This window comes from Hippoglossus hippoglossus, chromosome 10 (assembly GCF_009819705.1).
Source record: "Hippoglossus hippoglossus isolate fHipHip1 chromosome 10, fHipHip1.pri, whole genome shotgun sequence".
In the NCBI taxonomy this organism is placed as follows: Eukaryota; Metazoa; Chordata; class Actinopteri; order Pleuronectiformes; family Pleuronectidae; genus Hippoglossus; species Hippoglossus hippoglossus.
The window spans coordinates 16,555,573-16,582,392 of NC_047160.1; the positions used below are offsets into that span (position 1 = coordinate 16,555,573).

At 43.4% G+C, this 26,820-nt stretch overlaps 2 protein-coding genes across 5 annotated transcripts; one reads left to right on the forward strand and one right to left on the reverse strand.

The window, feature by feature from the left end:
* Nucleotides 1-501: 501 nt before the first annotated feature.
* Nucleotides 502-10,162, forward strand: LOC117769119 (macrophage colony-stimulating factor 1 receptor 1-like). Of its 3 annotated transcripts, none has more exons than XM_034597754.1 (22): nt 502-643; nt 893-1,019; nt 2,704-2,991; nt 3,141-3,428; nt 3,513-3,649; nt 3,732-3,897; nt 4,014-4,215; nt 4,578-4,693; nt 4,833-4,944; nt 5,041-5,240; nt 5,562-5,653; nt 5,793-5,919; nt 6,289-6,393; nt 6,593-6,703; nt 6,806-6,968; nt 7,050-7,132; nt 7,244-7,347; nt 7,560-7,682; nt 7,768-7,879; nt 7,973-8,072; nt 8,975-9,086; nt 9,421-9,567. In XM_034597754.1, the coding sequence occupies exons 2-22, from the start codon at nt 968-970 to the stop codon at nt 9,565-9,567; spliced, it is 2,940 nt and encodes a 979-aa protein (XP_034453645.1). In that variant the 5' UTR covers nt 502-643; nt 893-967. The 3 variants fall into 3 exon arrangements, with proteins under 3 accessions (XP_034453645.1, XP_034453647.1, XP_034453646.1); XM_034597756.1 differs by having other exon boundaries at nt 518-643; nt 2,707-2,991; XM_034597755.1 differs by lacking the exon at nt 502-643 and having other exon boundaries at nt 968-1,019; nt 9,421-10,162.
* Nucleotides 10,163-13,780: 3,618 nt separating this feature from the next.
* hmgxb3 (HMG box domain containing 3) lies at nt 13,781-26,718 on the reverse strand. Of its 2 annotated transcripts, XM_034598244.1 has the most exons (23): nt 26,519-26,718; nt 25,987-26,118; nt 25,677-25,851; nt 24,441-24,645; nt 24,145-24,353; nt 23,950-24,042; nt 23,390-23,524; nt 23,055-23,299; nt 22,554-22,663; nt 22,392-22,472; nt 22,143-22,225; nt 21,932-22,039; nt 21,680-21,820; nt 20,939-21,246; nt 20,598-20,725; nt 18,129-18,260; nt 17,820-18,004; nt 17,489-17,711; nt 16,945-17,078; nt 15,981-16,100; nt 15,260-15,469; nt 13,915-14,605; nt 13,781-13,859 (listed from the first exon to the last, which is right to left on the reverse strand). In XM_034598244.1, exons 2-22 carry the CDS (start codon nt 26,103-26,105, stop codon nt 13,991-13,993), a joined length of 3,759 nt encoding a protein of 1,252 aa, XP_034454135.1. In that variant the 5' UTR covers nt 26,106-26,118; nt 26,519-26,718; the 3' UTR covers nt 13,781-13,859; nt 13,915-13,990. The 2 variants fall into 2 exon arrangements, with proteins under 2 accessions (XP_034454135.1, XP_034454134.1); XM_034598243.1 differs by having other exon boundaries at nt 13,785-13,862; nt 13,918-14,605; nt 24,145-24,645; nt 26,519-26,717.
* Between the last annotated feature and the right edge of the window lie 102 nt (nt 26,719-26,820).

Sequence of the window (26,820 nt, forward strand, 5' to 3'; positions counted from 1 at the left end):
ACTAAAAGTCTGAGTTCTGGTAGAAAATAATCCCTGCTTCTCTTAATGATACAAAGCTTCAGGCAACAGCCCTCCACAGCTACTGGTTTACGGCTGAATCCTTTTTGATAAACCCTCCTATAACTTACTGATAAGATGCTTCTTTCATGATGTGAAGTGCAACTCAGAACAGATCCCTTCTATCCACAATGACTTTATCTCACTCCACACTCTCAGATCTCTCTGCGCCGCTCTCTCCGATTCCTGGGTCAGATTTCTGAGAGCCCTTTGACTGTCCTCCCCTCTCGAAAAAAACCCCACATTATCTCCGCCAAGAAAAGCCTGGCAGCCATGGTTCCACAGTGATGGAGGTGATTAGTCTCATCTCCATGGGTTTCTCAGGAGAATTGTGCCTTTCTGTGGCAAATTGGGACTAGCTCATTAATTAGTTGAGCGTGATATGTTGATCCGCCTCCGCCCACACACACAGAAGGATCCTTCCACCCTCCACCCTCCACCACTTGCTGTCTGAAAGATTGCATGTTTGCTGTGTGACTCCTGTGGTGGAGACACTGTAAACAAGCAAGAGGGGACAAGAAGAAGAAGAAGACGAAGAGGAGAAGGGATTATTATGCTCCTCTGCTGAGCTGCTACACATCTGCAGGTGGGTGCATTTGAAATAAATGAGTGATGCTGTACTGTAAACTAAACCAGTGCCATATTCCATACACTGGTCTGCTTTCTTATTCTATTGTTCACCAATGAGAATAACACAATCACAGTGGATTGCGGTTCAGCATAGGTTCATCTTTACAAGGCACTGCTGCTCTGACCAGTCAGAAAAGAGGAACTTAATTAGGGGGATGACAGCTTGTGTGGTGGTGCTCTCATTTCTCCTTCTCCAACGCCACAGATCAACACAAGAAGAACGGGGTTTTTTTTACCGCAAACATCAACCATCAGGCTGCCGTTTTGGAGCTGATCCAGGATGCAGCCCTACCTCGCCCTGCTGCTGGGGTTCGTGGCCTCAGCTGCTTCAGGTAAGGCCCAGAGAACACTGACTCTTAATCCTCTAGCTGAAGTGACTTTTATTCTTCTATTTTGTTTTTAATTGAAAGCTACTGTAATCATAAACGTGTAATCCAAATATGGTGAAATGAAATGAAACAAAAAGAGAGGCAAACACTTAAAGAAAGAGGGCACGGCATGAAAAGTGAGTTTTTAACACGATGATTTAAAAGCTGTAAAGTATCACGTGTGGCAACGATGGAACGAGCTCTAAAAGTTTTTGCTAAGTGTTAAAACCAACTTGAAATGAAATCCAGTTGCATTAAGATGTTTTTGTTTCCATGGCGTGTTTATCTGTGCAAACACAGACCAGTGATTTATGTCTCGCTCCAAAAATGTCCTGTTAAACATTCTTTGTGAATAAAGCTCTCATGAGTTTCTCATACATTTCATGGCATAAACTCGTGGTCAGTGCAGAGGAGCAGGGAAACAGTGTGCGCTTCTCCATCTCGCATCTGATACGCTGTTGTGTCTAATGAGCAGAACAAGTGCAGCATCATGAGTTGTTTCAGGGTCATTGTTGAGCTCTACTTTGTTTCTTACTCTCTTTGTCTCGCTCATGTACACCACACACACGTATATGCGGTTCTCGACCGTCGGGCATCAAATTGCAATTTCATGTATTTGCATTCAAGCACATAGAGGCGTCTGTTGTTGGGTGTAATTATGGCTGAATGAATCCGCCATGGCTCCACTGCTTTGCTTTCTGGTGTGTTACTGTGTGAGGTGTAAACGGGGTCATTTTGAGGTTGGATGAATAGTTCATTTAGTTGAGGGACTTTGGGTGAAAGGTGACTGTGCACTCGGGCAGGAGTCAAGATGCTCAGACAAAAACAACAAGAATAAAATGCTGATTTCTGGTTTCAGACTACATTTCGTTCCTTGTCTCTCGACTACATCTTGTGTGCTGTGGTGAATTAAAAAAAAAATGCTGAACATTGAATCTCAGTTCTGCTTCAAGCTCCAAAAAGACACTGAACGAATAAATGGAAACTTTTATAACCCTGATCAAATAGTCGTTTCAATACTAAGTGATGAAAAAGTGCACATTATCAATTGCGTTTCAATCCTTACATGCTGAGTTTCTGCGATATTTTCCAAATCCTCAACAAAGTCATCAGGGAGCACTTTGTTCTTCATCCCTAAGACTAACTGTATTATTCCCTGAGAGATAGAATTATTGATTCACTTTAATATTCTCTAAATTGGTGTTAAATGTTAGGGCCTAAGTTAAAATTTAACAAAAAAAGATATGAAGCTTTCCATATGTTTTTAGTGTTTTCATTTTTGAGCTTTCCAGTTTTTATACCACTAATGTTGAGATAGCCACATGGTGAAAAGCAGAAGTGAGACGGATGGAGGGATGTTATTCCGGTCCAAGTCTTCAGTCTGCTCTTCTGAATATGTCCACTTCCAAACTACATCGGATTCCTGGAGCAGACGAGACGGCTCTGAGATCTCAATTATTTTAAAATGACCAAAATCTGAAATTATTATGGAGCAACAATACAATGGAGCAAAAATACTGTCAAGGGAACTTATGCTGCCGAGTCTGTTCTGATTCATTTGTTGTCATACTTTTCCTTCTGTGTTTCATTCCCCTAAAAAGTCAAACAAATGCATTCATTGATTCATATTTGCCCTCCTCCTACTCAGCAGTATGGAGGCGTCCAGTGATAAAGTTCAACTCCAAGGTGGTGGGGAGTTCCGAGGTGGTGGTGACACCCGGGAACCCTCTGGATCTGAGGTGTGAGGGCGACGGGTACGTCACCTGGCAGACCAGGCTCACCAAACACAAACGCTATGTGTCCAAGGGCAACAGGAACTTCCGCACCTTGAAGGTGGAGCATCCCACGGCAGAATTCACCGGAACGTACAAGTGCTATTATACGGCCGGGTCTCAGCAAGGTGGCCTGACCTCCTCAGTGCATGTGTACGTACAAGGTGAGCTCAGATGAATGAAAGTCTCACTGTCCCATGCTTTCTCTTGTTGTTTGGATCATTGTCCCCTCTGATTAGATTTCCTTTGTGCAAATGTCACATTATTAATTTGTTTTTCATTCTAATAAATTCTCACCATTTCTCTCCTCTAGATCCAAGCCGTCTGTTCTGGACCAGCAGCACATCCCTGCGGGTGGTGAAGAAAGAGGGTGAGGACTACCTGCTGCCCTGCCTGCTCACCAACCCGGCCGCCACAGACCTGGGCCTCCGCATGGACAACGGCACCAGCGTGCCACCAGGCATGAACTTCACCGTCGACCGGCACCGTGGTATTTTCATCCACAACCTGCACCCGAGCTTCAACGCTGACTATGTCTGCACGGCCAGGGTCAACGGAGTGGAGAGGACGTCCAAGGCCTTTTCCATCAACGTCATTCAGAGTGAGACATATCTGCCTGTCAGCAGTGTTGTGGTTATCTGAAGGGTATGAGGGTTTCCAATTTGACCCACATTTATTGTTCCAGAGCTTCGTTTCCCACCTTACGTCTTCTTGGAGACTGATGAGTACGTGCGCATCGTTGGGGAGGAACTGAAGATTCGCTGCACCACACACAACCCCAACTTCAACTACAACGTCACCTGGAAATCCACAACTAAGTCGGTCAGTAGCAAGAACTTTGGGACCTTTCTTGAATGTGGCAGTAATCATTGATTTTAACTTTTTAATTTATTTTTGTCTTCAGAAACCAACCATCGAGGAGCGGGTTCGCTCCAGTGGAGAAAACCGCCTGGACATAGAGAGCATACTGACCATCTCCGCCGTGGACCTGGCAGACACAGGAAACATTTCCTGCATTGGTACCAATGAAGCAGGGGTGAACAGTTCAACCACGTACCTGCTGGTTGTGGGTAAGACTCAGAGACAAGCACACATGCAGCGACTGATACTGAAACGCTCGGAGCACGTGTCCAGCACTGATGAATGACAACAAGCTGACAGTATGTACCTTGATTCTCCTGAACAGACAAACCCTACATCAGGCTGCTGCCCCAGCTGTCCCCTAAACTGTCCCGCCAGGGTCTCTTGGTGGAGGTGAACGAGGGAGAAGATCTGGAGCTCACCGTGCTCATCGAAGCGTATCCTCACATCATAGAGCACAGGTGGCGCACGCCGACGTCTCCCAACACGTCCACACAGGAGCACAGGTTCATCCGATACAACAACAGGTACGACAGCGCGGCCGGAGCTGCTGCAGTGCAAACCAATGTGTGTGAAAGCTGCTGTCTTACATGCTTACACAGTGTAAATTTAGGAAAATAATCCATTGTACTACAGGAAGGAGAAGCTACTCTGAAAAAGTGCTGTCGGTGCATTTTGGGTGAATTTGACAGGGAACGCCAAGGTCACTGTATTTCCTCAGGTCATGAAACTGTTTGCGGAGGGAAGAGTTGTGTTCTCCTTTTAGAATACTGACGTACTCTGAGATGATACATGGGAAATGTCTGAATTCAAACCGCAGAATGTGTCACTTCTGATTCTGCAGACATTCCTCTTTTTCTCAGTCGATCTTTTTTTCTTCTTCTTACAGATACCATGCAACTCTGCAGCTGAAGAGAATGAACGCACAGGAGCAGGGCCAGTACACCTTTTATGCCAGGAGTGACTTGGCCAATGCATCCGTCACGTTCCAAGTCCAAATGTATCGTAAGTGATGGAAGAAGTAAAAACACGTTTTTTACAGTTTGTTGAAAGGCCGTTAAAAAAACATCATAATCTGATGGATGATTCTCCCAATTTAGCAAAACAGAACATTAACTTTTCCCTAATTTTTCTTTGCTGGCAGAGAGACCCGTTGCTGTGGTGAGATGGGAAAATGTAACCACACTCACTTGCACTTCATTTGGTTACCCCGCGCCCAGAATCATCTGGTACCAATGTTTTGGGATACGGCCTACGTAAGTATCCCAGCACAGGGAACGACAGTAAGTTTGCTGTATTGTCTGTATTGTCTGTATCCTCTGACTGACGGAATATGTGTTTCAATGAGGCAGGTGCAATGAAAACACCTCGGGGCTGCAGTTGGCGATCCCTCTCCAGGCTCCCACCGTGGAGGTTCAGAGGGAGGAGTACGGCGCCGTGGAGGTGGAGAGCGTCCTCACCGTGGGGCCGTCCTCTCAGAGGATGACAGTGGAGTGCGTGGCCTTCAACCTCGTCGGCGTCAGCAGCGACACTTTCGCCATGGAGGTCTCCGGTGGGTTTTTGGAAGATGTGAAACCAGTCTTTGTGCTGTGTTAATCATGCTGTCACATGGACCAGAGTCAAATGCAAATCTAATTTCTCCATTGAGAAATTGTTTTTCTAATGGTCAGCTGCTCCCTTCCTTGGTAGCCGTATGCCTAATTAAACTGTATGAATCCATTCTAATCTAATCTGATCTATTTTTGAAAATCATCATTGCAAATAGCATAAACAATTCCACAAAGGCGCGTAAGATAAATCAGCTTGCATGACACAGGGTCAGCACATACAAGTTCAATTGTGTATGAATGTTGATCTTTCTTTGAATGGACAGATAAGCTCTTCACTTCCACTCTGACTGGAGCTGCAGGAATCCTGGCCGTCCTCCTGCTGCTCCTGGTTTTCCTCTTTTACAAATACAAGCAAGTAAGATACACGTTTATATTCTATTTTATATATTTATACAAAGTAGTGGAATAGTATGTAGATATTCAAATTTTCCAAAGAGACGTGCTTTTTGTTTTGAGAACACTCCTGACTGTCTCTTCACTTTTCTTTTTTTCAGAAACCCAGGTACGAGATCCGCTGGAAAATCATCGAGGCCAGAGATGGAAACAACTACACCTTCATCGACCCCAGCCAGCTGCCGTACAACGAGAAGTGGGAGTTCCCTCGAGACAAGCTGAAGCTAGGTTTGCTGCATTTTCTCTTAAACTGACTCAATTGATCTTGAATGTTAAATTAAAAAAATTAAAAATCCTGGATCTGCCCCCTGAACTGGGTCGGAACCAAAATTTTAAGAGTTCTAACCCGACCCATGCAGCATCTGTCCATTTTCCTCCAGTTTCATGGTAATCTGTCCATTAGTTCTTGTGTAAACCTGCTAACTAACAGACACACTCTAATGGAGACATATCGTCCTTGGCAGTGTTCTTGTTGAATTTGTTAAACAATTAGATAAATATTATATTAGCTTTAATGGAATAGTAATAATGATAACATGTTATGTTGAATATTTGACTGCACATGACTGATGAGTCTCATATTTCCTGTCTGACCAGGAAAGATCCTGGGCGCTGGAGCTTTCGGGAAGGTTGTCGAGGCCACAGCTTACGGTCTGGGAAAGGACGACAACATTTTGCGTGTGGCTGTGAAAATGCTGAAAGGTGAGCCGATGTTCGGAACCACGACCGAACAGAGACATTTTTGTTTACAGAAGTTAGAGGGACTGGAAAATCCGAGGATGTTCTGGTCAACGTGAGGACATTTGAAAATGTGCCTTAGCAAAATCCTAAAACATTTGTTTCGCATGATCAGATGCGATAATATGACTTTACGATGACAATCTGTTGCATGCTTATGCAGCCAGTGCCCATTCCGATGAGAGGGAGGCCCTGATGTCTGAGCTGAAGATCCTGAGTCACCTGGGACACCACAAGAACATCGTCAATCTGCTGGGAGCCTGCACCTATGGGGGTCAGACACGTTTCTGAAAACGTCCTCAAAAGTTATTGGAAAATCCAGCACAGCAAAGATAATTTGTTGGAAGTGTCATAACGTGGTGTGTTTCCTCTTCAGGCCCAGTGCTTGTGATCACGGAGTACTGCAGCCTCGGCGACCTCCTGAACTTCCTTCGCCAGAAGTCCGAGACGTTTGTGAATTTTGTCATGAACATGCCCGACATCATGGAGAGCTCCAACGACTACAAGAACATCTGCAATCAGAAGCATTTCATCAGGAGGTACATCCCCAAACATCTGCATTTCAAAAAAGGGACGCTTGGTGAAAATCTGTTCCTGATGACGTTTGTTTCATCCCACAGTGACAGCGGGATCTCCAGCGAGCTATCGAGCAGCTACATGGAGATGAGGCCCAGCCAGCCGCAAAATACGGAGCAAACTCAGGGTAAAAATGAAAATACAGTCACTCAGCAGAGTGCTGTTCAAAATCCTTAGTATGTTTGCTTCCTGTTTCTGGGTGTTACTAATATTATACTTGTGTGACTCATGCTTGAAGACACTGTGTGTGAGGAGACGGGCGACTGGCCCCTGGACATCGATGACTTGCTGAGGTTTTCTTTTCAAGTGGCTCAGGGCCTCGACTTTCTAGCTGCCAAAAATGTGAGTTACATTATCGTAATAGTTTGACAATTAATTTGATCATAAATCTTAACGCTACACATCTCCCTCCACTGATCCCGTTGTGTGTGTGTGTGTGTGTGTGTGTGTGTGTGTGTGTGTGTGTGTGTGTGTGTGCGCGTGTGTGTGTGTGTGCGCGTGTGTGTGTGTGTGTGTGTGTGTGTGTGTGTGCGTGTGCGTGTGCGTGCTTGCAGTGTATTCACAGAGACGTGGCTGCCAGAAACGTCCTGTTGACCAACCGCAGAGAGGCCAAGATCTGTGACTTCGGCCTGGCTCGTGACATCATGAATGACTCCAACTACGTGGTGAAGGGCAACGTAAGCATTTGACTTCATCGGAACCAACGTTTGCTGACAACATGAGATGAGCCTGGTAAAGAAAAACAACACTTTCTGTCTGCAGGCGCGTCTGCCAGTGAAGTGGATGGCTCCGGAGAGTATTTTCGACTGTGTGTACACGGTGCAGAGCGATGTGTGGTCCTATGGAATCCTCCTGTGGGAAATCTTCTCTTTAGGTCAGAACACAAACACATGCTCCCCCATATACATACACACATTCACTTTGCCAAAATAATATTAGGTCTCTAATATTAAGTCTCCTCTATTAGGCAAGAGCCCATACCCCAGCATGGCAGTGGACTCCAGGTTCTACAAGATGGTGAAGCGTGGCTACCAGATGTGCCAACCAGACTTTGCCCCACCTGAAATGTAAGTTCTATGCTTCAGTGACACGACGCCAGTCAACATTAATGTCTTATCTTATAAAGGTTCTCATCATATCATATCAGGAGAGTCCATGGTCAGAGTTGTTATCAGATTGAGAGGAAACATTAAGTTGGAATAACTGCAACAAAGACTGATTCATGAAAAAATGAATGATTCATCCTAAGATGACTCCACAGATCAAACAGCGTGATTCCCAAATGTTCATGATAACAGAACAAAGACCCTCTTCTCTTTTCGTCTGCCTCCCCCATCCAACATCTCAAATAAATAACAAATGAGGTAAACTCATGAAGTGCCTCCATTATACCTGATCTAAAAAACCAAAACTCGTATTTAACAAGCCTCAGACTCCAAACTTATCAAGTGGCCGAGATGAGAAAAATAAAGAGAGTGTTTTCCCCCAGTATCAGGGGGCCCTAACATCTGTGTGCGCTGATTTGGCATGTCTGTCACACCACCCGGAATAACTGGTGCCGTGGAAACCGAGGAGACTGAATCTGAGTCAGGGCCTAATCATCTGTTGTTCTCCTGTGAGTCAGGCCTCAGTTCTGCCTGTTAGCCACATGATCTCGAAGCTAGGGAGCCATGTAACTGCTATTTCACGGCAGCAAAATGAGACTGGAGGGTCAGGGGCTCTTATGAAGGAGGCTCTCTTATCAAACTGCGTCACCGCCCTCCATGAGCCCCCCCTTATTTATTTATCTAATTCAGCTTCATGCTGTTGCTCAATTTCTCCGCCAAAGCTGAGCAGTTTGCCGTGGAAATCGAGTGCATCGAGGCCCCCCGGCCATAAAACATCTGTAGTGCAACATCACAGTGTTTTGTGCGGCGGATTTGTTCGGCAGGAATCGGCCTCTTAAAGTACGTTCTGCTTGTTTTTTCAGCTACGCGATCATGAAGATGTGCTGGCACCTGGAGCCCACGGAGCGCCCCACGTTCAGCAAGATCAGTCAGATGATAGAGAGGCTACTTGGGGACCAGCCTGAGCAGGAGCAGGTGAGTTAGTGGGAGTTTGGTTTGGCTTCATCAAAAAGCTCCAAAAGGAACAGAGCAGGTGATGCTGCAGCCAAGATGTCCTCAGGAAACCCAGCTTCTCAAAACCTAATTCTCCCCAAAACAGGCGACAGTTTTAGCCACGTTAAATGAATTGGATTTTTTGTGATTAAACGTGTTTGCGTGTTGTTACCAAAGGAGATAATCAGGGTTTAGCTGCTGGTGCAGTTTGAATGCAGGACTTCTTTCGCTTGTAACACCATCATATTTAGATGAAGACGATATTTGGCCTTTTTTCCGTATCGACTCTCACCGTCTTAATGACGCCTCTCCACAGCTAATCTACCAGAATGTTCAGCAGGAGGTCACAGAGGGTGAAGTGTGTGACGAGTCCAAGGGCTGTAACGGCCCCTGTGACCAGTCTTGTGACCACGAGGAAGAGGAGCAGCCTCTGATGAAGACCAACAACTACCAGTTCTGTTGAGCCCGGCCCCGGACCACCACCAAGCACTCACCCGAATCAATCGCTCATCGACGACAAGCCTTCAGGAGAACGGGATAAGCTGTAGTCTGTGGCCCGAGCACGGCAGCTTGTTCCAGCTGCTGCACGGTCGCAGAGTCGCCTCCACAGCTATTTTTTGCTGTTTGTGCCTGAGCGCCAGACAGACGAGCAGCTGCAGCGAGCATGTGACTTGCTTCTCTGCAGACCATGACTAGAAATTGCCACGTCTCACACCGACTGCAGACAGGAAAGCAGGAAACATGTCAACACAACCACACAAACATCCCCAGCAGTGCCTTACCCTAAACGCTACGCCCTCACGGACTGTTTATTATTCCCCCTGAGATGTATTTTCAGCATAATCAAGAAGACAATTTGTCCTTTCTTCCGTGTTCTTAATTATACATTGTACACCATGTTTATCACAATTTTTTTTTTTTTTACTACTGCCCTCAAGAGTGCATGTGTTGTTCCAGTTCAGTCACTTTAGTCAGCAGCTTCACTTCCTTTTCATCATTTTTATCGCATATATGCTTTCTCAGTGGAAGCAGCCAGACAGTCGCGAACACTGGAGCCATTGAACAAAAAAAAAGAAGGCGGTGGAAGCTGAGGCACCACGTTTTCATGTGGTGCAGGCGAACCAGATTTTATTCCCCAATCACCTTAATTGAACATCTGAACAGTGCAAGTGTTTCTCCCTCCCCTGGTTGAAGCGTGCCGAATCAGCCATGGAGAAGGCAAAGAATGACCATGTTGTTTTCCCCCTTTATGCTTTGATCAGAGCTGTATTTCTTGTGACACACTTACAGTAGCTGTCAGTTGGTGGCAACATGTGATTGTTCCACTTCAGTCTAATTAATTAACCAGTGTTTAGTCTAATTTAGGAGCAGGGAATACAACTGAACTGAGCAGGGAAATCTGTGGATCCACGATGGATCAGATGAGCTATGTTTCAGGTCTGAAAATGTGAACGTTATTATTATTATTATCATTATTATGTGTGTCGCACAACTTAATCTTCTCATTTCCTGTAAAGTTAGAAGAGTGTTTCGCTTCACTGATGTCTATATGTAGCGGTCAGCCTTCACTGCCATCAGCCTTCACTGCCATCTGTATGAACGTTTTAAGAATAGTATATAAGCTATGTGAGAGATACAGACATTTCAAACGTGCTTGCACCTGAATGCAGCACGAGTGACACGCCTGATAATGTATATATATCTCATGATGTAAATCAAGAGTCCTCTATATTTTCGCCGAGACATTGTGGAGAAGATAGTAGTGCGTCAATATTTCATATGCTGTATGTGTTGTGTGTTTTTTTTTGAGCAAACATGACAATCAATGCAAAAGCTGCAAATTAAAATCAGTGAAAAGCTGCAGAGGTGTTGAATAAAGCTTTACCATTGAAGTTTACTGGAACAGTGAGTGTCCTTTATGTCTAAAGCTTAGTTTTCTTTGTGTTACACAAATGTGCTGATAGAAGCTAAGTGACCTTCGGTCCTCACTTCCTATTTTGATAGGATAATGTCCAATCTGCATCTGATCTGGGACATTTCCCACAGTATCTGTCTGCATTGCACAACTCTGAAATCTTTCAGGGGAAGTGTTTGTCCCATCACACAGAGTTGAAATGCTTCTCCTCCTCGGGTCTGGTTCAGCTTTCCACTCACAGACCTCTTGTTCTTTATTCTTTTCTGAGGTATATTGTCTTTAATGTGTCTTTTCACAGATATTACTGATTCTGAGTAAGTCTTTGTTCCACTATTCTCCTTCTGACACACCCTCTGCCTAAGTAATTATTTCTTCTCATCACTGTCCAAATCACATCACACATCACATGCCATTTTTAGTGGGAGCAACAGCACAAACAAACATTCCTGAGTTTCTCCTTAATGAGCCTCTTGATATGACTTTAATTGCACTGTTATACAATAAGAGAAAAGTTAAACAGTGTTTTATAGCTGTAGGAGTTGTTAGACGGATATAGTCAATTTAAGCCATGGTTCATTCTTACGTTGAGTAAATATAAAGATTTAGCAGTGAATAAACAAACAAACAACAACTGAGGCATCCTCCATAGTGATGCTTCATATTGCAAACAAAACAAGTATCAAAACTATGTTTCTCTTTGAAACTTAACCGAGTCAGTTTAGGGAAATAAAACAATATAACTCTCCTTGACGGAGGCAATGATTATCAATCAATGTAATTGTCATCAATAGCAATATTACAAAAGTCCATTATAAAGTGATATAATTCTTATGCATTGAGCAAACACACGACGGATCTAGTTCAGGTTTGGAAAATGTTTTGCTGTTTATCAAGCGTTTGTCTTTCTCTGCTCATAAAGAAGAGTTCAAACCAAAACCTTCACTCAGGAGCAGAAACTTAATAATAATATGACTTTTATTGTGATAAATATCCTCCAGACAGTCTGTTAATCCACAATCCTGATGAATTTGCAATTAGAAGCAGTTTGGTGCTTTGACTATTGTCCTTATAGAAGAAACTTAAGATCATGAAATATATAATTAACCTGAAGGAGCTCATGGTAATTAATGATGCAACAGTTACTATTTGATTCAACGGAAGCATTTTCTATAAGATGGCGAGAAGAAGTGAAAGCGTCTCCGTCAATGTAGAAAACGTTGTACGTGTCAGAGGTTTCTCTGCCACAAGTTAACATCAGAGGCCAAGAGAAGCTGCCTCATCTCCTCTTTCCACAATCTGCAGCTTTTTCCGCTCTGCGACGCTCGAGACAACCATGACATGTGTGACTTTTGAAGCCTCTCATCACGCGACTGATGCGGGAATTATAGTGATTCTGGCGGCCAGCTTTGATGAAGATACGAGTAAGAAACCCGCTCACTGCTGTTAGGCCTGTAGCCCACATGGGATTGTGTTAGTGTGTGTGTGTGTGTGTGTGTCCCGCCACCACCTCTGACCAGTTATAAAAGTGTATTTCCATATTCATTTTCAATGCTTCTAGAAGATTAATGTGCAAGTAACAGTAAATCAGACAATGGTTTATATTAAATTAGATTGGACTCCATTCATGTCTTTATTTGTAGCATCAGCAGCTTTCACTTACAGGACTTTACTGGTGCAGCCATTTCAGTCTTTTCTTTATCCACACAAAAAGTTGTGCTGTGGTTTCTTTGAGGCCAGATGTGTCTCTATTGAACACCTGGAGCTTCACTAAATGATTCATTCAGTAGATAAATCATCAAAACTGCCTGAGCAGCATCAATGAGCCAATAAAACCTTGTTAGCCAAGCATTAGTGACCAATTCCAACAGAAAGACAGTGATGAATTTAATTTCTTAAGCACTTCACGATGGCAGGTCCACTACACGTCCTCAGTTTATTCTTCATGTGAAGATAATTGCATGTGTCGGTGAATGGATCTACACTGACCAGATGAACCCAACTAAAGCAAAAGGCCACGAGGTCCATCGTCATATTATGATACAATAAAATAAACAGATACACACATGTTTAATCAAACCTTTAAAAAGCAAACATCGCTCCCAAAGGCAACAAGTGGCAGGTGAGAGGTCAGAGTGTAAAGCACAAAGCAGAAATGTCTCTGGACATTTATATTAAATTAAACACAACCCACTGCTGCTGATTAAATATTTACATTTAGACTCGACTTTAAATTAAAATCCTGTTTAAATTCTCACAGTCACAGCAAAACATTGATTCAGGACTTAAACTTAAATAACCTTCGCATACACTTTCACTTCATTTAACCCTGGGTACCATCCTGCAGATGAATCCAGAAACATGCGTCTCACTGTCCTTTTAGGACTGCTAATACTTTGAGGGTCTTGGGGGGGAGATGACAATCCATGCTGACATTGGGCGAGAGGCGGGGTACAGCCTGGACAGGTCGTCAGCGTATCGTTGGTCCAACACACACAGACAAACAACCACTCATTCTCACAACTCACTGATCTGTGTGTGTTTGGACTGTGGGAGGAAGCAGGAGAAACCCCACAGAGTCACGGGGAGAGCATGCTAACGCCACACAGAAAGACCCCAGCCGGGATTTGAACCAGGAACCTTCTTGCTGTGAGCTGAGAGTGTTTTTATGTTTAACTATTTCTTTTTTAGTACATTCAGTTTCTACTATTTTAACTTGTTCTCACAAGCTGTGTCAGTGGTTAAAAAATGATTTTGTAACATCTTAATCTTCACAGCAAACACCACTGATCACTCCACAGTTTATCCGTATTCTACCTGATTCCTCACATCAGTTAAAACTGTCAGTGTTCCACAGGTTAATAAAATACTCATGGCTGTCTCTCCTTTTCTCTGCACTCAACTCTTTCACATGCAGCCATCTTGACATTCAGTCCATCCCTCCGCCTGCTCTGTTGATACATCCTCAACATTTTTATTCAGGCAGAACAACCTCATATTTCTCTGTCCCTTCCTCTTGCGCCTGCGCTTCAGTTCCAGATCCTTCTTCTTCTTCTTCTTCTTCGTCTTCTTTCTCCGTGTTGATCTGTGCTACTCCCAGTCGGTACAGTGCATCCCTGATCACCACCTCTCCCGGCTGACAGGCCTTCACCACTTGGTTGATCTGCTGGCTCACGATGTCCCTACTGGTGAGGAAATCTACCAGACGGTTGTACAGGTAGTAATAGGCTGTGTTGCTGAAAACCACAGGTGGCCACCGCGCACAGCTTGTCGAGGGGCAGTCCTCAGATTTCTCTATGGAGTCTTTGTTCAATTTCTCTGTGCTTTCCTTCTCTTCCGCCTCTTCATCCTCCTCCTCTTCTTTCTCTTTCTCCAGCTCAGCCACCAGGCTGACATAAGGCTCCAGGTCTCTGCAGAGGGACATGGAGTGGTGCTCCGGAGAAGGAGGCTCTGTGGGCTGCTCTGCTGCAGGAGGGTGAACCAGCCAGCAAGAAAAGGATTTGGTGATGGGGTGGACCTGCTGGTTCTCGGCGACCAAGGACAGGTCCGCACTATAGGGCTGATCCTGTAGCTCAGCACATGACACAAACTGAGAAAGAAGATGGAGATCGACACTAATTTCCTTCAACATTCAAAATAGATGGATGCAATAAAAGCAAAGTCTTTGATCTAAATGTAGCAAAAATACAGAAATTAGCTTTTTTCCACACATGGACTAAATAATGTTTTACAATAATCATTTTAACACAAGATGAAAGCCAGAATTACCACCCTGGGGTTGTATGACTCCGCCAACCACTGCAGTTTCAGTTTAAATGCATTTTTTCACACTCATCTGACCTTTGACCACTGAAATCTAAACAGTTAATCTTTGAATCCGCGTTACAGCTGGTCAAAATTTGAAGAAATTCCCAGAACGCCGACTTGCAATATGATATTCAAGAGGCCAAAAACATTTACTGAGCCCACCGTGACCTTGACCTTTGACGTTTTACTACCCAAATCGAATCAGTTAATCCTTGAGTCTAAATTAACCTTTGTGCCAAATTAAAAGAATTCTCTAAAGGCGTTCCTATGATAACGTGTTCACGATGCAAAAAACGGTTGTGAGGTTGACTTTTGACCAAATATATATCAAATCAGGTCATCCTCATATATATATATATGTGTTATAAAAACTGTTTTCTCAGCAGAAAATGTAAGTTCCTTAACGGATAAGTGTGATTACAGTGAGGTCACCCACCTCTGGCTTTTCAAAGGGGTCACAGAAGCAGCCTTGGTTCCTGCCCCACATCTGTGTTGCCAGTTCTGGATACTGCATGTCTGTACAGAGCGCCACCTGGCGGGCACAGTCACTAACGTAGACCGGGGGCCAGTAGCGGGAGGACAGCAGCAGGTCGACGTGATCTCGAGCCGTCTCTCCTCTCACCAAGTACTTAGAGCCGGACACCACCTGGAAACAGGGATAGGAGAGAAGAGGATGATGATACACAGGGGAGATCTTTGATTTTTAGGATTAAATAACCAAGACAAGTGGCTCTCAAATGGATCCATGGCACACTACAAGGGGATCTGTAAAAAGTTTCTAAATTCATCCATTAAAATTATTATATGTGGGTATTATGTTTTGACATTGTGAAAATATTTTTAGACATGTCATATCTTTCCAAGACATCTTCTTTCACATAACTAAGCATCAGAGTGAAAAAATAGACAAATTAATGAATTATTCCAAGGGACATACACAAGGGGGTCCCCAGAATATTTTATAATATAATTAATCATCTGGGGGTCCAGAATTAGAACCTCTGACTGAGAGAATGTTTGTTTTAGTTTTTCACACCGTACACGACTGCTCTTTGCATTTGGACTTACTGCAGAATCGGAGCTTTGACGTAGAGAAGTTGTTGGTTCAACGTTTAGATGAACAGATGAATGAATCTGAGTTTTTAATATGGTTTTACCTTGTGGGGGCAGACCTTCGACAGCTTGCCAGCGGTGAGGTGTGGAGGGGGCTGCGGGGCGGTGGAGAGACCACTATGAACAAGTGTGTACAAGGAGACCAGAGACGCCAGCAACTCATTCTGTCAAAGATGGAGACAGAGAGGAGGCTTTTCTTTCAACAAACTCACACACAGATACGTAAGAGATCAGACCAACTTAGGCTGCTTCCAGACATGCACTGAACTCTGAAAGGGATGTATTTGAGAACACAAATGTCCGAGTCAGTTGCTCCGGACATTTTCCAGAATATTATTATTATTATTATTATTATTATTATATTATTGAAATGTCTGAGTGAGCCCATGTGAGAATACAACAGGATGAAATAGAGGTGCCATACATGTAGAAGATGCTGACAAAGACGTGTCATTAAAGCTTTTGGTGATAAGGACGCCGGTCTCGATGTGCTGTAAACAAAAACATGTCATGTTCTTCCTTCTGCACGCTCTAATTTCTTTGAGGAACACCAGCCCTCGCCTGAATGTTCTGAACATTTTCCTTTGTCTATGAACGTGCCTGACCGGGACTATCTCCTGCTGCATTCTTCATATGTGAAAGGCAAACCCCGCAAAATGTCTGGACCCAACTTTCTGGAGTTCATTTGTGAAAACAGATTTAAATAAAAGGATGAGGAAAACATTTTTAAGCCAAACTCAAGTAAACTGACTTGCTGAAATACCTCTGAGACCTTTGAGCAATGCCCAAAGCCTCATCATGCGAAAGGTGCGAGGGAGAGAAGGTGGATTTCTTGTTCTTTAAACCAACACCTTATCACATGATCAGTATCTTTGCTCCAACAGGATCACTGGTAGTCTACCTATCATTTGACAGTTTACATACTCACTTCAAGCCGCTAACATACAACAGCAAAAACAAGAAAGCTTAACAAGCGCAAAGGCACATGCTTCTCACACACACACATACCTTAGTGGAGCCTGGGGTGGCAGTCGCCCCACAGCCACTCAGTATTGTTCTCAGCTCGTCCTCGCTGTGTTCCTCAATCTTGTCGAGTTGCAGCTGACCGTCATGAATGAGACGCACCAAAACTGATGGATCTCCTGAAACACATGATGGAAACTGTCATTTAAAAAAAAAGAAAGAAGAAAAACAGGATCCGCTGCAACCAAAACAAAGCTTATAATAGTGATGCATAAACCAAAGCTGAACAATTCTACACATGATTGTCTAGTTCTTATAACTGATATAAAAAATAAAAAGTGTTCTGAGAACCTAAACGATCCGGATAATCCTGATTCTGCTCCTTAATCTGCTTCCTCTCCAAGGAAAGCAGGAGAGGAAGCTTCCTCTCCGTGCTCTGAAATCAGCTTTCTCCTCTTTGAACTTGTTTCTCTCTGAAGCTATGAACTTGTTTCTCTCTTATTCATCATTTGCAAACAAAAAAACCTCAACAGTGACAGGATGATTGTGTATCAAGGCTGATTCAGTAGTAGTTGAAAAGACGCTGTACCTGAGGGCTCCGGGGTGTGTGACGAGGACTTGTCTTTCTCTGTGTTGATGACAGTGGGACTCCTCATCAGAGGGGGGATGAAGGGGGCGATGATGGAGGCGTCCACACGTGTGATGGGGATGTCCGTGGGAAAAGCCGCCTGCTCAATAGCCTCGCTCTCCATGGTCAGCCAGAAGTCATCCATGTGCACCTCATCGGCGACTGAGTACTCTGGCCAGGTAAACTATAGAGACAGTACAGTTCAGAGGAAATGTAAGACGCTGTCGCTGCTAAATACGCAGATGTAAGAATTGTGTTTCATTTTGCACTAATGTTGCAGTGAATCTGTCACCTCCACATTCTTGAGCTCCAGCACATTGTTTGCGTGTCGTTGTGCGATCTCCAGCTTGGGAGCCACACCACAAATGCCGCAGATCATATCATTGTAATCTCGCACCGTCAGACACTCAAAGGCCCAGTAACCGCTCAGGAGAAGCTCTTGGATTTGAGATGACTCCTCTGGACTCAGTGCATGGACTGATGCAATAGAGGAAAGACCCAGTGAGATTCATAAAATACAGATGGAGCAAAAAAGGACTAATAACATTCAACATAAGACATTTGGAGAATTCATGTGTGTGCAATGTAATCCAGACTTTACCAGGGTGATTGGGGAAGTGGTCTAGTAAAGTCCTGGCTGCCTGAGAGGGGGCGTGGCCCAGTTTGATATTTGCCCTCATCTTCAGGAACAGGTCGATGCTCACCAGGACTTTGTTCCCAATGTTAAACAAACCTGTCAAAAAACAACAACAACAAAAAAAACAGGTAATAAAAAATAAATAATTAGAACGGCACTGAGTAGAGCCCACACCAATCAAGCTGCAACAAATTTCATATTCAGAAATATCAGATCCATGAATCATTCCCTTGTAAAACTGTTGAATCAGGGAATGTTAAAGAAAGTAAAAAAAAAAGAAGATCTGGATGACTTAAATTTCAGAGATTCTTTCCTGACCCAAACCACATCCTGCAAAGTTTTGTGGTAATTTGTTCTCGTGTTTTTGTGAAATCTTGCTTACAAACAAACAAACCAACAAACAGAGAGGGTGAAAACATATGGGAGGTAATAACTGTTCTGTGATCTTTTGTTTCAGTGTCCCCTGAATAGCAAAGCACACACAAGAGTGAAAGTACAAATATTGTGGAGAACGTTCAGGCCTGCTTTTCATAGTCCCCACATTTCAGGTCTGTTTATGGACCTATAAGGCAAAGTGTTGAGGAGCAACAACCAGAGCACATCAAAGACGAGACTATTTGCATTTAGAGCAGCAGTTTCATGAATCAACAGCTTGGCAGGGATCTGGTAAACCTACTTATTTGGGGAAGAAAAACAAATGATGCAGTAAAAGATTCGTCTGTTATCCTATCTGGAAGCTAATAAAGCAACATTTTAGATGATCACAACGCTGCCTCTGTTCAATTTTGTTGATGTCATCTATATTTATTTTTTAATGAAATATGTGCATATAAGAAACCCCAAAGTCCACAGAGGCAGCGCTGTTGTTCAGTGATTGCCGCCAACTCTGGCTTTTGGCGTGAGACGCCCACTGTCAGGCTTTGTCTCATGCTCTCACGCTGCCTGAACGAATCTCACGCCAAATAAGTTGAAGCCTTAAAGCCACTGGTTCTTGAAGGAAATACAGCGTAATTATAAATAGACTTTCTGAAAATCAGACTTTTTTTTCCACATTTCTGCACCAATATTGGTCGATAAAGATTACAGGGTGTACAATTAACAACTACACAACAGAAAACAGGCCTCTGATTGTGTCACTGTGGCTAATGGAGACTCAAGTGTAAAGTTTTGCTCTAAATATAGATTTTAAAATGAATTTGCTGAGTGAGTGTGGAACAGGTTAGATGAGGCTCATCAATCATGTCTCCTTGTGTCACTGAATTTAAAAAAAAATCTTCTTGCAAAGAAAAGAAAGACATATACAAAACCACGTGTTACTGTGGTTGGATAAACTGTCCTGCCACATGCTTTTAAAGTTATTCTGATACCATTTTTCCCTTCCTGATATGGACTTGGCATTTGGGCAAATACTGAGAACAATTTCAATACCAGTTTATTTTAAAAAGTTTACAACTTACAACCAGCCTCAATACAGTGTAAATGCTCTTAGCTTAGTTTTAGCTGCTGTTTTGGGCATTTCTGATGCTGGTATCGCTATTTGAACATCTCTAGTTTTAAAAATTAAAGAATAAACTACATACTCAGTAGAGAGCATACCTCCGCCAAGGCCCAACAGTTCCATTATGAAATCACTCATAAGTATCAGTCCCCTAAATATGCCTACATTTTAAAATCTAAATCAATGAATTGTTCTCTGAGATATTCCTGAAAATGTGAAAAGAAACTGCACTCTCTCACAATGTTAAAGAAAATGGAAATAATGACACCAAAGGTTAATGGGTTCTTCCTTGGCCTGTACCACACTCTGGTTCAGGAAATATTTTTGCATGTGCTTTATCTATTTATTGGTATGGGTCAGTATTTGTAGTTTTTCTGTATTGCCAGTTTTTCCCCTTGTATTTGCAGGGGCCATTGTATTCTGCCTACAAACAATGATGATTTCTACTTAGAAGATTCTGTCAATACACTGAAGATAAATGATGATAATAATAATGTACAATTATAATGATATAATAGTTGCAGTGTTTGCATAATAATGACAGTATTTACTTGGCACATGCAGCAGCTAAATATTAGAAAAGACTCAGCATTTTCCATATAAATAAGTCTTATACTTGATACCTCTAAGATGTTGTCTGCAGTGCACACAATTCATGGTTGTAGTGCCCCCCTGTGGTCAGTCAGGAAAAGTCTCAAGAGAAACAGTTGTATAAGTTGTGTTCGGTTTGCAAACAACCAGCCAAAACAAATGCAGGGTACCACTGTAAATGGTATATAGATGATTCCTAGATGTATACCCACAATCTAATTTGCTGTGTTCAAGTATCTCTTTGGGAACAATATGTACAGAGTCATGTCTGGCTAGACAATGGACGACAGTGAAAACGTAGAAATAAAATGTACAGGTTGTTGTAAGTGCTGATAAGTGTTTACCTGGATGCAGGTCGGTGAAGCTGTGCAGAGCCAGACACTGAACGTTCAGACACACCTTGAGCTGGAGAGAAGCCGTCTGCATCAGTGTCTCAGTCAGCAGCCAACAGTCCTCCTGTCCCGCTACAGTACTACAACACACAAGACACAATGCACAAGACAAAACACATACACCCGTTTACATTTAGAAACCAAGAGGACTTGCTACTAATAAAATAAGAGTAGTAGGAATAAGAAATAAGTCAACCAATACAATTCACAACAAACAAAAACACTGGCCTCTCTCTTATTGTCAGACGGATCTAAATCTCTCCTTGTTTTCATCCCGATTCCCACTTCCTCACCTCTGACCTCCTTTGAACAGAGGGTAGTTACACAGGCCACAGTGAGTAGCCGCTGATTCATAGAACTGAGGCCACCCAGTCTCAACCAGCGTCTCCGTTCCGACGCCGTCTTCGTGTTCCTGGTGAGACGGTTGAACCAAGATGATCTGGAGACTGTTGAGCTCCTGGATGAGGTTTAATGTTTCCTGAAGCTCTGCGTCGCTTTCAGGAATCTGCAGGGAACGGCGCAGGAGCTGCAGCGTGCTTTGCCGCTGAATGTCCCTCTGGGCAGGATTCAGGGCCTGGTATGGATCCAGAAGAGTTTCAGACTGAGAAAAGGCCAAAGGAGAAAAGAAAAATTAGAGAAAAATAAGAAGCAATTTGCTGATATGTTTCCATAAGTTTTATTTAATTTCTGTAATATTTGATCTTGATGTCAGGATTAATATATTTATGTTCACTAATACAAATCTAAATATAATACACAAAGAGAAAAGACACAGTGTGTTTTTGATGTCAAAGACAACAGCGGCTGTGCTTGCTTCAAAGCCTCAGAGAAAAAAAGCTAAGATTTATGACTCAGCTCCAAAGGCCTGTTGTCATTGGTCTTACATCTAGATTTATGAATGCCAAGAGGAAGCTGCTCTGGGTTTCAAGGTTGTGCTGAGGCTCATAAACGGGGTCAGGAGGTCGGAGATAGAGCTGGAAACTAATCTTACAGTATCTGCACTTCAGAAAAACCTGGCGGACGTAAGCTTTCACCTTTGCTCCCTTGGTGTTCTTCTGGGTCAGCTCACAGCCGCATTTAGGGCACGTTGCAGGTTTGTGTCTGTTCTTGTACATGTAGTCACAGGAGGGGTTTTTACAGCGCCCCCTGCCTCGCGCCGTGGACAGTCCCAGGTCCTACGAGAATAAAGATGAGAAAACAAAACATCAACAAACAAGACAAAATAGCATCTCACGAAAGAACATTGATAAAAAAGGAGACAACCCAAATAATAGTTGTGTACTGACAAAGCTGGAGACAGTGTGCTGTTTGAACGGCACGACTGACAGAATGTTCACTCTCCCGTCAGTCAGAGCGGAAACAGGCTGTCTTCCATCTGCTGAGGCAGGGGAATCCTATGGAAAGACATGCTGAGAGTGAGGAGACTGGAATAGATCTGCATTTTCACTGTTTTCTCTCTGAGTCTGCGTGTTGACGTGTTTGTGTGTGCGTGTTAACCTGCTTGGCTGAGGTTTTGGGGACCGTCTGGCCGAGCTGCTTTAATGTGCTGGGTTTGAGACCTGAGAAACTCTCTCTGGGAGCTGTGCTTGGAAAAACAACCTCATCAGCTGAGAGAAGAAACACTCCACTCCCTCCATGTATTTACAAATACCAACAGTAAACACTGGACATAATAAAGATAAGACTAAAATAAAATAAAAAGATTAGATTGAGAAAATAGAATCAAAGATAAATGATGCACAGTACCAGGTGAGGATTTGTTGTTGTTTGCAGTCTGGCATTTTCCCTTTTCAGGTGGGACAGTTAGGATCTGAAACAAAGCTCGTCCTACAAACACAAACACAAGTAAATATCGAAATCCATATGCTGACAGATTATTTTCACACCATGTAGCAGGTTTAATCTGACCTGTGCTGTAATAGGCAGGGAGGATGGGTCTCACAGGCCTCTTTGGAACAGTGGCTGCGCTTCTGTCTTGAACTTGGACTGTAGCATCTTTTGGACTGTCATCCAGTTGTCTACTCATAAACAGAAGGGAAGTACAAGTAAAAACAAACTATTCTCAAACCTTACAATAACAACAGCTGCTATAACAACACAGCGAGATGTCGGCATAGTCCTATTAATCCTATCCAATTAATATTTTACACTTTTATACATTCCAGCTTTTTAAATAAACAGAACAAGTATTGAAGAGAGATAAAAAATAAGGTGTATATTTTCCAAAAGATTATCTAGACACACGGAAACTGATTTCTATTTTTGTTTAACACTTTACGCCAGCATTAATGCTTCAGTCTGTAAATAGTGTCCTGGCACATTGTGAATTGATCTCTGTTCACAAGTCACAATTTATGACATTAAAAGCTTTTATATTGACTCAATGCTTAAGTCATAATGGACGCTTACTTCGGTTGTTCCTGTGACTTGGTGCTGCTGCCCTCTGGTGGCTTTACACTGGGAACTGCACGCTGCTTTCTAGAGCAACCATGAACTCTTCCCTCTTTTTTGCCCCCACCGGTGTTTGTTTTACTGACATCAGCATTCCCGTCTTGAGCAGCGAGCTGTGTGGGTTGACAGCCTTCACTAGACTTGGTTTCAGCTTTCTGGGGAAACTGCTTTGATGCTGCTTCTTTCTCTTGTGTCTTCTTTGCCTGATGTGATTAAGTTGATTGACATAGACCGCAGGTCAAAACTGGGGCAACTCACTGTACTAATACTAAAAGATTAAGCTCAACACTCACTGCAGGTATCCATTTTCCACCCAAGCTGCTCCCACATTCAGGGCATGTTGGTGGCTTGTGGCGGGTGACGTACACAAATGAACATCCGGGATTCAGACACCTCCCTCGACCTCTCCTGGTGTAGGTCTTCACAGACTAGAGAGAGGAGGGAAACGACTTCATGTCTCTTATAACAACACACACTAACAGGACTGGTATTCAATAGAGTGCACACACCTGCCTGGCAATAATAGAACTGGAATTACTGCCCTGGGGTTGCATGCCTCTGCAAATCAGTGCAGTTTCCGTCAACAGCTTTTTCCAGACTAAAATGACGTCACGTTAACCTTTGACCACTGAAACCTTATCAGTTCATTTTTGAGTCCAAGTGACAAGTGATCAAAATGTGAAGAAATTTCCAAAAGGCAAACATGTTATGTGAGGCCACCCTGAACCTGACTTTTGACCTTTGACCACCAATCAGTTTATCTTTAAGTTTAATTGATCATTTGGTTGTTTTCTGAACACAACCTATTCCTGTGCTGACATCACTAAACTGCATGAGTACCATGGGTTCTTACCATTTTATATGAAGGTTTGTCACTTTGTTCCACTTTGGCTCCTACAGAGACCATCATCACAGAGCCGACACCTGCCTTGGGCTCCAGTAGATTCTGCAGTGAAGGAGAAATCATTTCACTGTTGTATTTAAACTGTTTTATGACTTAAATGGTGAGATATGTAAATTTGTACATGTTCATTTGTTTTAGTCTCACCTGGGAGGGTATAATGGCAACCACCTGCGTATTCTCCCCCTGTATTTGTTGCACCATGGCCCAGCCATAACCACTACCGGCAGCTCTAGTCTCATTTCCTTTCAGTGTGACCCCATTTGCCGTGAGGTCAGCAGAGCCCTGGGCTTCTGCGGAGGAAGGGGCTTTGGATGAGACAGAGGAAGAGGAGGAAGGTGGGACTCCTTGTTGGGCTGCGGGGCAAGACACTGTTGTCGTTTCCTCTGATATGTCATCAACAGCGATGGGCAGCTCAGAAAGTTCCACCTCACCGGCCAGACCTAGAGTTGTTAACTGGGGCTCTTGGGTGAAGGAGACGGAGGACAAGCCTCCTTCAGCTGGAGGTTCCAGAGACTCCAGGGTCCCCTCTGACTGAGAGCCTCCAAGCTGGTGATTTGAGGAGCAGCCTTTGGACAAGAGGAAGTAGCTGGCTCTGGGGAGGATCTTGCGGAAGCCTGGCAGGTCTTTCGAGGAGCTGAGTGAGGACTGAGGAGGATATAAGGTCAGCAAGGTTGGTCATAGCTATTAATATGTAATGATGTTGACATTACAGTAGACACCAGTGAATCAGGCTGGTGCAGAGATGCAGCAGGAAGACGTATCTTTGCTGTGATAATTAGTGAAACGGGTCACTTCATTCTGACTTTATCTGTAGTTGCATGAGCCAAATCTATTGAAAACAAATAAAATATTTTTTATTGTACACGAGTGCACTGAAGTGGTTAATCATTAAAAATGACTCAGCAGCCCAAACTAAAACCAGCTCTCCATCATCCACAGACCTTTTTAAAGAAGATTGGCTTGGGTTGACTGCTCAGCACGGCCATTAACGTACCACTATATGATCTACATGTTTTTAACAAAGAGAAAGTCTTTATAAATACAGGCTCTATACAGATTATTTATTTAATAAAATTTCAAATTACATTTTTTTATTATGGGTTATTTTGTTGATATTCTCTGTTACACACGACATCTGTTGCACTTCTGCCCGTCCTGGGAGAGTTTTCCCTAGTGTTCCCATATCTTTGTAGTTCTTCCTCCCTTTAGTCGAAGGTTAAGGAAAGAGGATGTCACTTCTGGTACAGATTGTTAAGCCCTTTGAGGTTAATTGTGATTTGTGAATATGGGCTAAGCAAATACAATTTGATTGATTGATTGAAACTAGTGATCTTTAAATTAATTTATGTCAACTGTGCGAATAGATTAGCCTCTTTAGGCAACAACTATGATTCAGATTCTCACAGAAAATGATAAATGCTATTTAACTATGTGCACAACAGTAGCATAGACATTCATGGGGGGGGGATGTCGAGCACAATGGATCGTTGTCCAAATTAGTGTTTACATTAAAGATGTTTGTATTGTTAATGATTTGTAACAGGTTGTATTGTATAGTTCAAAATAGGCCAGTCTATTCTAGAATTTGTGGTTATACAGGGATGTTTTTAGTGACAAAGAGGCTGCACAGGTACAACACTGAGTCAGTATGTATTAAAAACGTTGGTGCAGCTTACTGTATCCAGCCCTTCCTTCTCAGACTTGGCCTTCTCCAGGTAATAGGCTTTTTCAGCCACACTGAGTCTTTTCCAGCTCTCGCTGATTCGCTTGTTGATCTCCGACTGTGGCAGGTTAGGTACTTCCTGTTGCATAAGCTGGTGAACATCAAAGTAGTAGAGCAGGTAGGCAGACCTAAGACACACAGATCCCACGGGTACAGTCAGTGCACGAGGATGAGAGAGACAGCTTGGACTTTTGGAGGCTCAATCCCTCCAGAGCCCTTCTCAGTGCTATGATGATTTTAACAGCGGTGTGTGATGTAATTACCTGGGCTTCTTGGCTTTTTCAACATTGTCTTCCTGAGCTTTGCTTTTCCTCTTTTTCGGGGTGGACACCTCCGTTGGGTTGTAGCAGCTTTCCACCTCGTACACCTCCACTTTCTCCATGATTTCCAAAGATCTGGGGACAACAGCATGGGATCATGTTTGTTGGAGGCAGACTTTATCGCAGAGGTGTTGTATTGAAGTGCATTAAATAATATCATGCATCAAACAGCCTGATTATGAGTTTCCTCTGCTTTAATGGCAGCAGCAGTGAAATTGTAATGTTTGTTATAGGAGCCATATAGACATGCAGAACATATGGGCTAATGAAAGCTGCTGAAAGTAGGACAGGCTTGTTCTTCATGCAGACAGAAAACAGCTCTGCAACATGAAACCCAATGGGAACTCTTCAGGAGACACAACATGTCAGACCCACTGGTCCTCCCCTGCTTTAAGAGTAGGTGTAATGGCGTGTGTTTTTACTGCCTGTACCGTCTCCTGTTATCCAATGAAAAGCCTTCTTGTTGAAACCTTACCCACGACGGCCCGAGCCTCAGTAACTGCTGTCAACAACCTTCAGGAGTCGCGGAAACACTCCGACATGATCCCGACGGCAGCTGCAGCCGAACAGGCTCCATTCTTCATGTTGTGTGGAAGCTTTGTGGAGAATTTGAGTCTGTTAACAAGCTGCGTTTCTCTTCGACTTGTGCTAAACATGGCGGCTTCGTTGCTATGGTCCTCGGCCAATCAGAGGCAGGAATGAACAAGTGCGGGCCAATCGCAGAAGACGTTTTTGACACGTGAAAGTACGGCGTGCGTCCCGTAATACGAGGGTACA

Coding starts and splice junctions, on each gene's coding strand:
- hmgxb3 (XM_034598243.1), bottom strand. CDS start 26,105: ATGGAGAAAGTGGAGGTGTACGAGGTGGAAAGCTGCTACAACCCAACG. Junction 23,525..23,949: donor ACAAACCTTCATATAAAATG/GTAAGAACCCAT, acceptor TCCTCTCTCTAG/TCTGTGAAGACCTACACCAG. Junction 14,606..15,259: donor ACCCCTTTGAAAAGCCAGAG/GTGGGTGACCTC, acceptor CTTCTTTCTCAG/TTTGTGTCATGTGCTGAGCT.
- LOC117769119 (XM_034597754.1), top strand. CDS start 968: ATGCAGCCCTACCTCGCCCTGCTGCTGGGGTTCGTGGCCTCAGCTGCT. Junction 5,920..6,288: donor TCGAGACAAGCTGAAGCTAG/GTTTGCTGCATT, acceptor CTGTCTGACCAG/GAAAGATCCTGGGCGCTGGA. Junction 7,133..7,243: donor AAATACGGAGCAAACTCAGG/GTAAAAATGAAA, acceptor TCATGCTTGAAG/ACACTGTGTGTGAGGAGACG.